At 45.9% G+C, this 12,670-nt stretch overlaps 1 protein-coding gene across 2 annotated transcripts in view; it reads left to right on the top strand.

The window, feature by feature from the left end:
* Positions 1–12,670, top strand: part of LOC110532105 (nucleolar protein 4-like) — a 129,220-nt gene that overhangs the window by 33,447 nt on the left and 83,103 nt on the right. For both annotated transcript variants that reach the window (XM_021615718.2, XM_036988026.1), the window contains exons 2-3: positions 599–751; positions 4,902–5,013. In XM_021615718.2, the coding sequence (XP_021471393.2) occupies positions 599–751; positions 4,902–5,013 (265 nt within the window). The remainder of the gene's footprint in view (positions 1–598; positions 752–4,901; positions 5,014–12,670) is intronic.

A 12,670-nucleotide genomic window follows, 5' to 3' on the forward strand; every position in this document is an offset into this window, starting at 1 on the left:
TGTGGTGATATTGGGAAGTCTCGGTCATGTTCACAGGCTGACAGTACCTGGCCTTCAGATAGCAGGCCTACATAAGACGAAGGTGAAGCAGCTAGCAATGTACTGCTCTGTGTCAGCAGTCATGGACAGCCTTGCTGTGTGGAGAACAAGGTGCTATCTGTCCACATATCCCTGTCCTGAAATGTTACTATCCTTCTTGTATGAATTATGATTTGTGGATTTAAATCAATTATATTTTTAAAGTGTGTGTGTGTGTGTGTGCGTGTGCGTGCTCCTGGCAGGTCTCCCCCTCCCAATCTCCCTCCCCCTAGTACACACACAGCTCTCTAGTGACCTGACCTTTTGGTATAATAGAGAGGTTCCCAACAAGACTTCCTGAAAATCCAGCATTTCTCTCCTTCCCTCTCCCAGTGTGGGAGATACAGAGCTGGGTGGGAATCTCCTCCCTGCCTTGGTGTGTGTGTGTGTGTGTGTGTGTGCTTGTCTGTGTGTGTTTGTTTGTTTGTTTGTCTGTGTGTAGCCTTGGTGCCTGTAGGCGTCATCCAAAGGATCCAGCCTGCTAACGTACCACTCCTTCTCCTCTCCTCCTCTCCTACAGTGTGCGGATGGGGGCTCTGGGTCCGACTCCTCTCTGAAGAGGGTGGCAGTGGTGGAGGACTTCTTTGACATCATCTATGCCATGCACGTAGATATCAGCGCCGACCCCGGCAAATCACCCAAACACGCCGGACAGAAGAAGACCTACAAAGCGGTGAGAAGACACTCAGTCTTTCTCTCTAACTCTTGTTTCTCACTCTTCCCCTTATGCTCTATCTTTCTCTTCTATCACTCAGTCACCCTTACTTAAACGTTCTCCTCCTTTACCTCTATATCTTGGCCTACTGCCTCTCTCTTTCCACTTCCCTCTGTAAGGGCTCCAGTAAGGGCTCCACACTCTTCTTTGTAAGGGCTCCAGTAAACAAGGTTCTAAAATTGCCCTCCTGACCATGGTATAAGACGTGTAAGGGCATACTAGGTTCGGTTTGCTTCGGCTAGGCGAAGTGAAGGTCTGTGCCTCGCATACTCCTTTAAAAGACCTTCGCTTGAAAAACAAGAAAAAAGAGGCACTATTACGGTTTGTCCCTCTTGAGTTGCCATAACAACAAGTAGACTTCCAAATGAATCTAAGCTGACTCGATCTGTAATAAATGTTTACTTTTTTTGCCGAGGTTTTTAGTTCCACAATTTTACATCGAGAACTAAGATGCTTGGTGCAGTCATTTCTCAAGTGAAAAAATGTGCATGAAATAATGTTGTCTGTCTGTCGAATGACAACAAACACTTCATTGAAGAATCCCTACTGTTGACCAATCGCCGACGAAAGGGGCGTAGACTTCAGCGACCGAACGTTGACGAGCCTTGTGAGAAAAAGTGAGAAAAAAAAAAGTCAAGCGCACCAACATCCAGGAAAACCTTGTCAAAGACTAAAATGAGCAAAACATCACAAAATGTTGTTATACATGTACAAACTTTTTCAAACTGTTTTGGATGGGAAGCATTGCGGACGCGTTCCCCGGGTTCAGCGTTCAACAAAAAAAGAATACGAAGCTCCTCTGGTGGAAAAAATCATAACAAACATTTATATTACCCAAGCCCCTTTGTTGCCTAACAGCTGTTCTTCGTCTAAGGTCCAAAAACAAAGAAACCGTGTAACAAAGAATTAACGACGTGTTGAAGAACTGTTGGCCTTCATACCCAGGGCTTGTCATGCCCATATTGTAATGCCCATATGGCATAGGGAAAGTTTTTTTTGTTTGTTGCCAGTTTATTGATTGATTGCCAGTTCCACACACAAGCATAACACATCAATTCATAAGTTCTTAATTCCTTACTTTCATAGTGGATTCATAATCACATTATCATAGGTAAATATTTCATAATAATATATTCTAAATATAATAGCACAAATAAAGAAAATCAAATTTGTTCTCAAACATGATTATTTGGCAATAATATGCTGTTGTCTGTTCCTCTCTGGCCTTTAGTATTAATTCCTGTTTCGTGACCTGTTTCTCTTTCTCTGTCCGTCTGGTCTTCAGATTCACATTCAACAACACTAACACTCTCACTTTCTCAGAATACCATTGAAATCAGGAAGGGCAACTGGCTCCCTTTAGTAGGCCAGCGGAACAATATATATATATATATATATATTGTATATCTTTGCTATCACGAGGGGCAAGGTAGGGAGGATGGATGTGGCTACGCAGACCCATGAGCCACTGCGGTCCCTCATGATGAGTTCCATCTTTTTGTGGCCCCCACCCCCATCAAAGTTACCCATCCCTGGTTGAAGTATTTGTATGATACTTCTAGACAATCATCTGAATATTTTCTTACACTGCAGCAGGAGTCACCACTGACCTGGAACATTCATGTTGGGCTTGGCCTTTTTCTCTTCAGTTCATTCACAGAACCTCCAGTGAACTTCATTTCAGATAAATAAACCAAAAATATCAATTAAATTGGAGTCAATATTTTGACTCAATCTCTGTGACACATACCGCCTCCATAGCTACACCACTTTCTCTATTTTTCATTTTTTTTTTATCTCACTTCTACAAGAAAATGCCTGAGATTTAAAAAAAATTGTGCGTATGAAAGGAAACGTTTCACACTTTAGGGCTGGGGAGGATATGAGATTCCGGTGCCAGGCTGACCTTGTGGTCGCTGGGAGAAGGTATTTCTCTGTCTCCCCTTGACAACGATTCAGCCTTTCTCTCTCTCTGAGCATCGCCACAGTCGCTGAAGGCCAGATGTCTAGTTATATTTAGATGAAGGGTGATGGCCGCGGTGCAAAGCACACACCTGGGCCACATTCTGTTCATCATTCCTTCCTAGCTTTGTTTCAAATGGGGAGTTTTAACATAGTCTGCCGTTGGAAAATGTTCTTCCTCCCTGTACTAAAGTCAATGGGAGAAAACCTTTCATTTGCCCAATGTGTTGTAGTAGGACACTTTGTGTCTCAGTTGGGGATACTGTCCTCTTCTGGTTGAACATGGTAACTCATCTTTCCCTCAGTACTATAAAGCACATGCACTTTCATTTTTAGGATTCCCTTTAACTTCTAATGGAAATGAATCAAATGAATTCATAAAATTACTGAAAATCAGTATCACATTCGTAGTGAGTAAACAGAGCTGTGACTGTGTAATGAACAGAATACTTCCTCTGTTGCTGCATGTTAACTGTCGATTTCCTTTGCACACTGCCATGGCTTCCAGGGTACTTTGCCACACAGTGGGTCATGAAATGTTTATTACACACACACACACACACACACACACACACACACACACACACACACACACACACACACACACACACACACACACCACATTGAAGGACACAGGAACCTGTTGTTTCTGTCCTTCGCTGGTAGCGCTGCTCAGCCAACTTTTTGCCTACTTCTCCTCTCTGTCCCCCTCTGTGCGTTGTTACAGTTCTCTAGACCGGACAGAGCTGCGTTGGTGGGCATCCTCACCACCACAGGCCCTTTCCAGACCCACAGTCCCACCCTGTAGGCTACATGGGCTCTCTTTGTGAGCTTCTGTTGGGACTGGGAAGACAATGGCGATGGAGGCTAGCTAGTCGTCACACACAGAGAGTCAACTCATCTGAGGGGAGCCGCTGTCTCGTTCCCCAACCCCCTCACTTTCTGTATATCTCCCCCCCCCCCCCCCCCCCCCACTCATGTCACCACTAGCACCCCTCTGGCCAGGATGGCATGACCGCTCCTGTTTGTTAGAGCCTGAAGGAGACAGTGGCGAATCTGTGTGTGTGTGTGTCTGTTCTCCTGCTGCCAAGTCCAGCCTGGCCTTGCCATAAGAGCCACAGAGGGGGGAGGAATAGAGGGAGAAGTGTTTGAGGGAGGAGGGGAGAGGTTGGAGGAAAGGATGACTGCAGGGACTGCATAAAAAATAAAGAAAAAATGGGAACTTGACAGCAAGGGAGGGGGAGAGACAGGGAATACATTGAAAGGGAGGAAGAGAGGGTTTAGCAAAGAAAAGCACAACTGTTTATGGGTAGTCTCTCTACCAACACACATCCCTCTCTATCTCTCCATCTCTTTCTTTGTCTCCCATTAAAACCCTCTCGGTCTGCTCGACTGACGCCCTGTCTCTCCTGTCTCGCCCCAGTGGCAGTGATGATATGCAGAGGGCTACGTGGTGCTTTGGGTGCATGTGTCAGATTGCCCTCTTGTCCTGTATGGGCTCGTGCTCACTACTGTTCTCCTAGAGATAATCTGGTGACACCAGGCCGCGTGTCAAATGACAAAGCGACAAACTGTCACCAAAGGCTGTGACTGACATTTGTATCTGTTTTATTCTCCGAGAGTAGACAGCACCCTGCTCCCTTCGTCACGCACGCGCGCACACACACACACACACACACACACATGTACAAACCCTTAAAACCCTACTGCCAATCCCTGCCTTTACTCTTGGTGAAGGGTTTATATATTGTCGGACGCCGGTTTAACAGGAAGTCCAAACGGAGCCAGTAGAAACAGTAGAGAAGGAGATCGAGAGGCTAATAGGCAGGGTGGAAGTTGCTGATGTATCTTGGTCACCAGTAACGGGCTGAGACAATGTGGTCTTTGTGTGAAGGGGGAAGATATTACATCTGTCCCAAGAACCTCAATCTTACCCTTTCCCAGCTTAGCCAATACACACAGACACACACAGACAGTAATTCCACGTCCCATTATGGTATAGCATTATAGAAACAGGTCTAATTTCCCCTCTTTTCCTCTGACACTTTCTTCTCTCTCTCCTGTTTCACCTCTTCAGTGCTCATTATTAGCATATCAGCCATGGCTCTAGTAGTGATCTTTCTCTCTCTCTCTCTCTGATGGGCAGATTGCGGAGACGTATGCCTTCCTGCCCAGGGAGGCAGTGACCCGTTTCCTGATGAACTGTGGCGAGTGTCAGAAGAGGATGCATATCAGCCCGGGTGGAGCAGAGTTCAAAGGTTAAAAAAAACTTTTCTCTTTCTCTGGAGCAAACTGTCAACTATCATCTCCGCTAGGCTCCTGGTGTGTCTAAATGACACCTTATTCACTATATAAAGCACTTTACCAACAGAGTCCATAGGGCTATATAGGGAATAGGGTGCCATTTTGGACACAGTGTCTGTTTAGGCCCATTTGGTAAAACTCTAGCTGTTCATTACATTTTTAGTCATCACCAAATATCATATTATATGTCTTATATGTCTCTTCATAACCCAGCCTTCTGTTACTGTGACTATCTGTAAGCCTTCTGTTACTGAGACTGTCTGTAAAGCCTTCTGTTACTGAGACTGTCTGTAAAGCCTTCTGTTACTGAGACTGTCTGTAAAGCCTTCTGTTACTGAGACTGTCTGTAAAGCCTTCTGTTACTGAGACTGTCTGTAAAGCCTTCTGTTACTGAGACTGTCTGTAAGCCTTTTGTTACTGACACTGTTTGTAAGCCTGCTGTTACTGCAAGCGCATATTACCATGGATGAAGGAAGGGATTTTCATAGCAGTTGTGACAAAAACGGTTTTGAGAGCTGCTTTGCGCCCTCTTCTCCTGCTGTTGGCTGTTGCCACCCTAAAGGCAACCCATCCCCCCATCTCCCACCCCCCCCCTACACTACCCCCCCCCCCCAGCCCTATTCAAATTAGTCATTGGAGTGTCCTGTATCGTTCCTAACACACTGCAATTAGCCCAATTAGGGGGCTTTTAACAAAGGAAATGGCCAGGAAACAAGCTCTTTTCTACAGTGAGAGCGACCGGAGGGTGGGGCGGGTAGTAGAGAGAGAGAGACTAGCGGGGTTAAGATGGGAAATGGAGAGAAATCTGGAGTAGGACAGAAAGATGGGGCAGAAATAAAGGAAAAGGTGAGGAGAGTCCGAAAAATGGAGAGAAATATTCAATGGCTGCTTCATACATATTTTATTTGTCTATATTCAGGGGCCCTCTCATATTGACAGAGGGGCTGTCATAACTTTATATATGGAGGGCCCTTACATATTACATGGGTAGTATGTAAAGTAAACCATGCCAATTAACATTAAGCCCCCCCCCCAAAACCCCCTCCTCCGTCTTCATCTCCATCCTACACACACAACCCAGTGAGAGAAGTGCTCCCAGGCCCAATCTGTCAGTGTTGTGTCAACGATGATCATTAACGCTGGGTGTCGCTCATAAAGAGAGCAGCTAATTGGCTTCCTGTCCCGTGGGGGTCCTCCTCTTCCCACCCTGACCCCTCATCCCTCCAACCCCTCCAACCAAACACTCGCACGAAAGTTCAGTGCTGAATTATTGAATGCAACTCATTGCTGTATGCCGGGGCTATTTTTAATTGACTTCAGGCAGTCTTTCGCGTCAGGTCTTTCATCCGTCGTCTCTTCAACCTTCATCATGCTGTATAGGCGATGCAGTAGGAGTGGGTGTGAAGGAGGTGAAGGTTTGGGCCCATATTCATGAATCCTTGGGCGTAAGGAGTGCTAATCTAGGTCTTTTTGCCTTTTCGATCATGATGAATAAAATGACATGGACGGGGGGGGGGGGGCTGATCCTAGATCCGCACTCCTAGTCTGAGACGCGAGATTAATACAAGCCCAGGTCGCTGGTCCTGTGACGATCTCACTCCCTTCCTTATGCTGAACTCAATTCCTTAGCCAGCGTGTCTCATCTCTGTCATTTCAATTCATCTGCTGACCTACTAAAGGGACAAGGTTCTCAGGTCCGGAGTCCTGAAGGGCGGAAATACAAGGCAGACGATCAATACTTCTGCAGTAAATGGACAGGAGCGCCATCATCAATTACTGATTGATAGTGTGTGTATGTGTGTGTGTGTGTGTGTGTGCACGTGTGTATGTAAAGTCCCAGTAGGTAATAAGTTGTTTGATAACGCTGATTGATTCGTGTGGATATGATCCTTGGAGAGGAGGACCCTGTAAGGAAGACGGACCATTGCCTGCACTTGAGGGATAATGTCAGTGCAGCACAGGAGAGGATAGCAGTTCAGTTATCAAGCGTTTGCAGTTATTTTGCTATATCATATACATTTTTGTAGAGTCTTTATAAATGAACTGCTGGTATACATACACCACCTTTCAAAGGTTTGGGGTCACTTAGAAATGTCCTTGTTTTTGAAAGAAAAGCACAAAAAAAATGTGTCCATTAAAATAACATCAAATTGATCAGAAATACAGTGTAGACATTCTTAATGTTGTAAGTGACTATTGTAGCTGGAAACGGCGGATTCTTTATGGACTATCTATATCGGCGTACAGAGGCCCATTATCAGCAACCATCACTTCTGTGTTCACATGGCACGTTGTGCTAGCTAATCCAAGTTTATCATTTTAAAAGGCTAATTTAGAAAACCATTTTGCAATTATGTTAGCACAGCTGAAAACTGTTGTTCTGATTAAAGAAGCAATAAAATGGGCCTTCTTTAGACTAGTTGAATATCTAGAGCATCAGCATTTGTGGGTTCGATTACAGGCTCAAAATGGCCTGAAACAAAGAACTTCCTTTGAAACTCGTCAGTGTATTCTTGTTCTGAGAAATGAAGGCTATTCCATGCGAGAAATTGTCAAAAAACTGAAGATCTCGTACAACGCTGTGTACTACTCCCTTCACTGAACAGCTCAAACTGGCACTAACTAGAATAGAAAGAGGAGTGGGAGGCCCCGGTGCACAACTGAGCAAGAAGACAAGTACATTAGAGTGTCTAGTTTGAGAAACAGATGCCTCACAAGTCCTCAACTGGCAGCTTCATTAAATAGTACCCGCAAAACACCAGTCTCAACGTCAACAGTGAAGAAGCGACTCCGGGATGCTGGCCTTCTAGGAAGAGTTGCAAAGAAAAAGCCATGTCTCAGACTGGCCAATAAAAAGAAAAGATTAAGATGGGCAAAAGAACACAGACACTGGACAGAGGAACTCTGCCTAGAAGGCCAGCATCCCGGAGTCGCCACTTCACTGTTGACGTTGAGACTAATGTTTTGCGGGTACTATTTAATGAAGGCGCCACTCTCCCATCCTCTGGTCATTCTCGTCTCTCTTTCTTGAGGAAGAATCAATACAGCTCCTGAAGCTCTCAGAGGCCAGAAGTGGGGGGAGGGGCCGTTCATCGCAGCCGCATCTAAGCCCTGCCCAACTGATTCCCCTGGGGACAGAGAGGGGCAGCCATCAGTCCACACCATGTCCTGTCCCCTCTCGGGTGGAGCACCGACTCCCACCCCATCACAATGGGGGAAAGGTACATATGTGATCCTACAACCCTTCGCCTTTTGCAGCGGCTCATTTCAATGTATCCGCTCACAGTGAAGATGGCTGGAGCTCACTTTACCCCCAAGTGCCCTCAGTACCAAAACTCTCCTCCCGGCTCTCGTTCAATTAGCCGGGGCAGGAAGACAAAATGTCAGTTGCCACCAAGCACTGTCTCTAAACCACAGTGTTTTGACTCCGCCCCTTCCAGTAAAAAAGTATCTGTCGCAACGAAGTGTCTTGCCAATGGCGCAGAGAAAAAAATCAACAAAGGGGCAACTCACCATTAAACGCTGCCAGAGGGCCCTCTGGCACCACTGGCGGGTGACTGTCATCTGACTTGTGGGTGACTCGCTGCAAGAGCAGGGAACTGGCGCGCATGCGCAACCCGACCCTGGGTCTTGTTTGCAGTTACAAAGGTGTACAGACTGCAGTTCGCTATGAAGCCAACCATTTTCAACGGGATCCTAGCTTCAAGAAGGAGTGGCGACTCGGCTCCCATACTAGAGCAGGAAATCTATATATTGCGCAAGGGAGCAATCAGAACAATACCAGCAGAAGAGAGCCATTCCACCGTCGAGGTGACTGGTTCACTTCAGTCGACCTGCAGGATTCTTATTTTTACAAAAGTATTCTGCCCGCACACAGGAGGTTTCTCAGATTTGCCTTTCAGGGCGCAGCCTACAGATACCTCGCTGTCCCCTTCGGGCTAGCAGGGGATTGAGAGTTTATATACATGATTACCTGCTTTGCTCCCATCACACGTGCAAGCCCGTCACACATTTTAACCCACCTCACCGAGTTAAGAGTTGAAGGTCAACCAGAGAAATAGCTGTTTGGTGCCCACACAGAGAATAGAATACTTAGGCGTAAAGCTGGATTCTCTCTGTTATCACGCTACACTGTCAGACGACCGCATTACATTGTCCCAACAGTGTCCTGTTCCTCGGTTACGCTCGGAAAGTGTTTCCGAGTGCGAGTACTGGGGTTGATGGCTGTGACGGGCAGTAAAGACCCCCTGCCTAACGAATGTCCTTTTTCATTTTATGCACGTTAGCCCTTACTTTGCTCTATGCACATGGAGATACACATAATATATAAATGACGACGTTAACCAGTTAACCATTTTATTATTCTCAAACAAACCACGTTTTATATAATGTCTTCTGTTTACCTCTGTGTCTGAGCAGATACCGACACCATGTCTGCAGCATGGAAGCCGGCTGTGTTCTGGTAAAGGAATCCGCCACGGAAGTATAATTCTGGAGGGGATTTGGAAATCAAATCCAATTTTATTTGTCACATGCTCCCAATACAACCTTACAGTGAAATGCTTACTTACGAGCCCTTAACCAACAATGCAGTTTTAAAAAATACGGATAAGAATAAGAAATAAAAGTAACATGTAATTAAAGAGCAGCAGTAAAATAACAATAGCGAGACTATATACAGGGGGGTACCGGTACAGAGTCAATGTGCGGGGGCACCGGTTAGTTGAGGTAATATGTACATGAAGGTAGAGTTATTAAAGTGACTATGCATAGATAATAGCAACAGAGAGTAGCAGTGGTGTAAAAGAGGGGGGGCAATGCAAATAGTCTGTGTAGCCATTTGATTAGGTGTTCAGGAGTCTTATGGCTTGGGGGTAGAAGCTGTTTAGAAGCCTCTTGGACCTAGACTTGGCTCTCCGGTAGCACTTGCCGTGCAGTAGCAGAGAGAACAGTCTATGACTAGGGTGGCTGGAGTCTGACAATTTTTAGGGCCTTCCTCTGACACCGCCTGGTATAGAGGTCCTGGATGGCAGGAAGCTTGGCCACAGTGATGTACTGGGCCGTTCGCACTACCCTCTGTTGTGCCTTGCGGTCGGAAGCCGAGCAGTTACTGTCACGTTCTGACCTTAGTTCCTTTTTTTATGTCTCTATTATTGGTTTTGTCAGGGCGTGAGTTGGGGTGGGCATTCTATGTCTTTGTTCTATGTTTTGTATTTCTGTGTTTGGCCTGGTATGTTTCCCAATCAGAGGCAGCTATCTATCATTCCCATTGTCTCTGATTGAGAACCATACTTAGGTAGCCTGTTCCCACCTGTGTTTGTGGGTAGTTGTTTCCTGTTTTGTGTTTTGTCACCTGATAGGACTGTTTTGTTTTTTCACCTTTGTTATTTTGTGTTCAGATTAATAAAGTTAACATGGACACTTACCACGCTGCATTTTGGTCCGATCCTTCATATTCCTCATCAGACGAGGACGAGAATCGTTACAGTTACCATACCAGGCAGTGATGCATCCAGTCAGGATGCTCTCGATGGTGCAGCAGTAAAACCTTTTGAGGATCTGAGGACCGATGCCAAATCTTTTTCAGTCTCCTGAGGGGGGGATAGGTTTTGTCGTGCCCTCTATGGTAAAATCTCGCCGGATAAGAAGGCAGACGTTTTACGTGCCCCAAACCGATTGTGTTTTTTTGTTTGTAACTTATTTTTGTACTTATGTAATATCTTATGTTTCATGGAGTCGTGGCTGAACGACGACTATCAACATACAGCTGGCTGGTTATACGCTGCACCGGCAGGATAGAACAGTGGCATCTGGCAAGACAAAGCAAGACTATGTATTTTCTGGTTTCTGGTGCACGATATCTAAGGTTTCGAGCTTTGAAAAGCTGGTCATGGCTCACATCAACACCATTATCCCAGAAACCCTAGACCCACTCCAATTTGCATACTGCACCAACAGATCCACGGATGATGCAATCTCTATTGCACTCCACACTGCCTTTTCACAACTGGACAAAAGGAAAACTTATGTGACAATGCTATTCATTGACTACAGCTCAGTGTTCAACACCATAATGTCCTCAACGCTCATCACTAAGCTAAGGACCCTGGGACTAAACACCTCCCTCTGCAACTGGATCCTGGACTTCCTGACGGGCCGCCCCAGGTGGTAAGGGTAGGTAACAACACATCCGCCACCCTGATCCTCAACACGGGGGCTCCTCAGGGGTGCGTGCTCAGTCCCCTCCTGTACTCCCTGTTCACTCATGACTGCACGGCCAGGCACGACTCCAACACCATCATTAAGTTTACTGATGACACAAGGACAACAACGTCTCCCTCAATGTGATCAAGACAAAGGAGATGATTGTGGACTACAGGAAAATGAGGACCGAGCACGCCCACATTCTCATTGACAGGGCTGTAGTGGAGCAGGTTGAGAGCTTCAAGTTCCATGGCATCCACATCACCATCAAACTAACATGGTCAAAGCACACCAAGACAGTCGTGAAGAGAGCACGACAAAACATATTCCCCCTCAGGAGACTGAAAAGATTTGGTTAGCAGATGTTATTGCAAGTGTAGCGCTATGCTTCTAGATCCTACAGTGCAGCAGTATCTAACAGGTAATATCTAAGAATTCCACAACAAAACCTTATACACCCAATCTAGTAAAGGAATGGGATAAGAATATATAAGTATAAAATATATAGAGGAGCATTGACAGAGTGGCTAAGATGCAATAGATAGTGAAGGATACAGTACATTATATACGTATGAGATGAGTAATGCTAGAAATGTAAGCATTCTTAAAGTGGCATTATTGAAGTGACTAGTGTTCCATTTATTAAAGTGGCCAATGATATCAAGTCTGTAGGTAGGCAGCTTCCTCTCCATGCTAGTGGTGGCTGTTTAACAATTGGATGGCCTTGAGATTGAAAAACAGCTTCTATCTCTCTGTCCCAGTTTTGATGCACCTGTACTGATCTCACCTTCTGGATGGAAGCGGGGTGAACAGGCAATGGCTCGGGTGGTTATTGTCCTTGATTATCTTTTTTGCCTTCCTGTGACATTGGGTGTTGTAGGTGTCCTGGAGCGCAGGTAGTTTGCCCCCGAGCCGCAGACCGCACCACCCTCTGGAGAGCCTTGTGGTTGTGGGCGGTGTTGTTGCCGTACCAGGCGGTGATACAGCTCGACAGGATGCTCTCAATTATGCACCTGTAAAAGATAGTGAGGGTTTTCAGTGACAAGCCACATTTTTTCAGCCTCCTGAGGTTGAAGAGGCGCTCTTGCGCCTTCTTCACCACACTGTCCGTGTGCATGGGCCTTTTCAGTTTGTCGGTGATATGAACACAGAGGAACTTAAAACGTTCCACCTTCTCCACTGCTATCCTGTTGATGTGGATAGAGGGGGTGCTCCCTTTGCTGTTTCCTGAAGTCCACGATCATCTCTTTTGTTTTGCTGACATTGAATGAGAGGTTATTTTCCTGACACCACACTCCCAGGGCCCTCATCTCCTCCCTGTAGGCTGTCTCGTTGTCGTTGGTAATCAAGCCTACCCCTGTTGTATCGTCTGCAAACTTGATGATTTAGTTGGAGGCGTGCATGACC

This window comes from Oncorhynchus mykiss, chromosome 9 (genome assembly GCF_013265735.2).
Source record: "Oncorhynchus mykiss isolate Arlee chromosome 9, USDA_OmykA_1.1, whole genome shotgun sequence".
Lineage (NCBI taxonomy): Eukaryota > Metazoa > Chordata > Actinopteri > Salmoniformes > Salmonidae > Oncorhynchus > Oncorhynchus mykiss.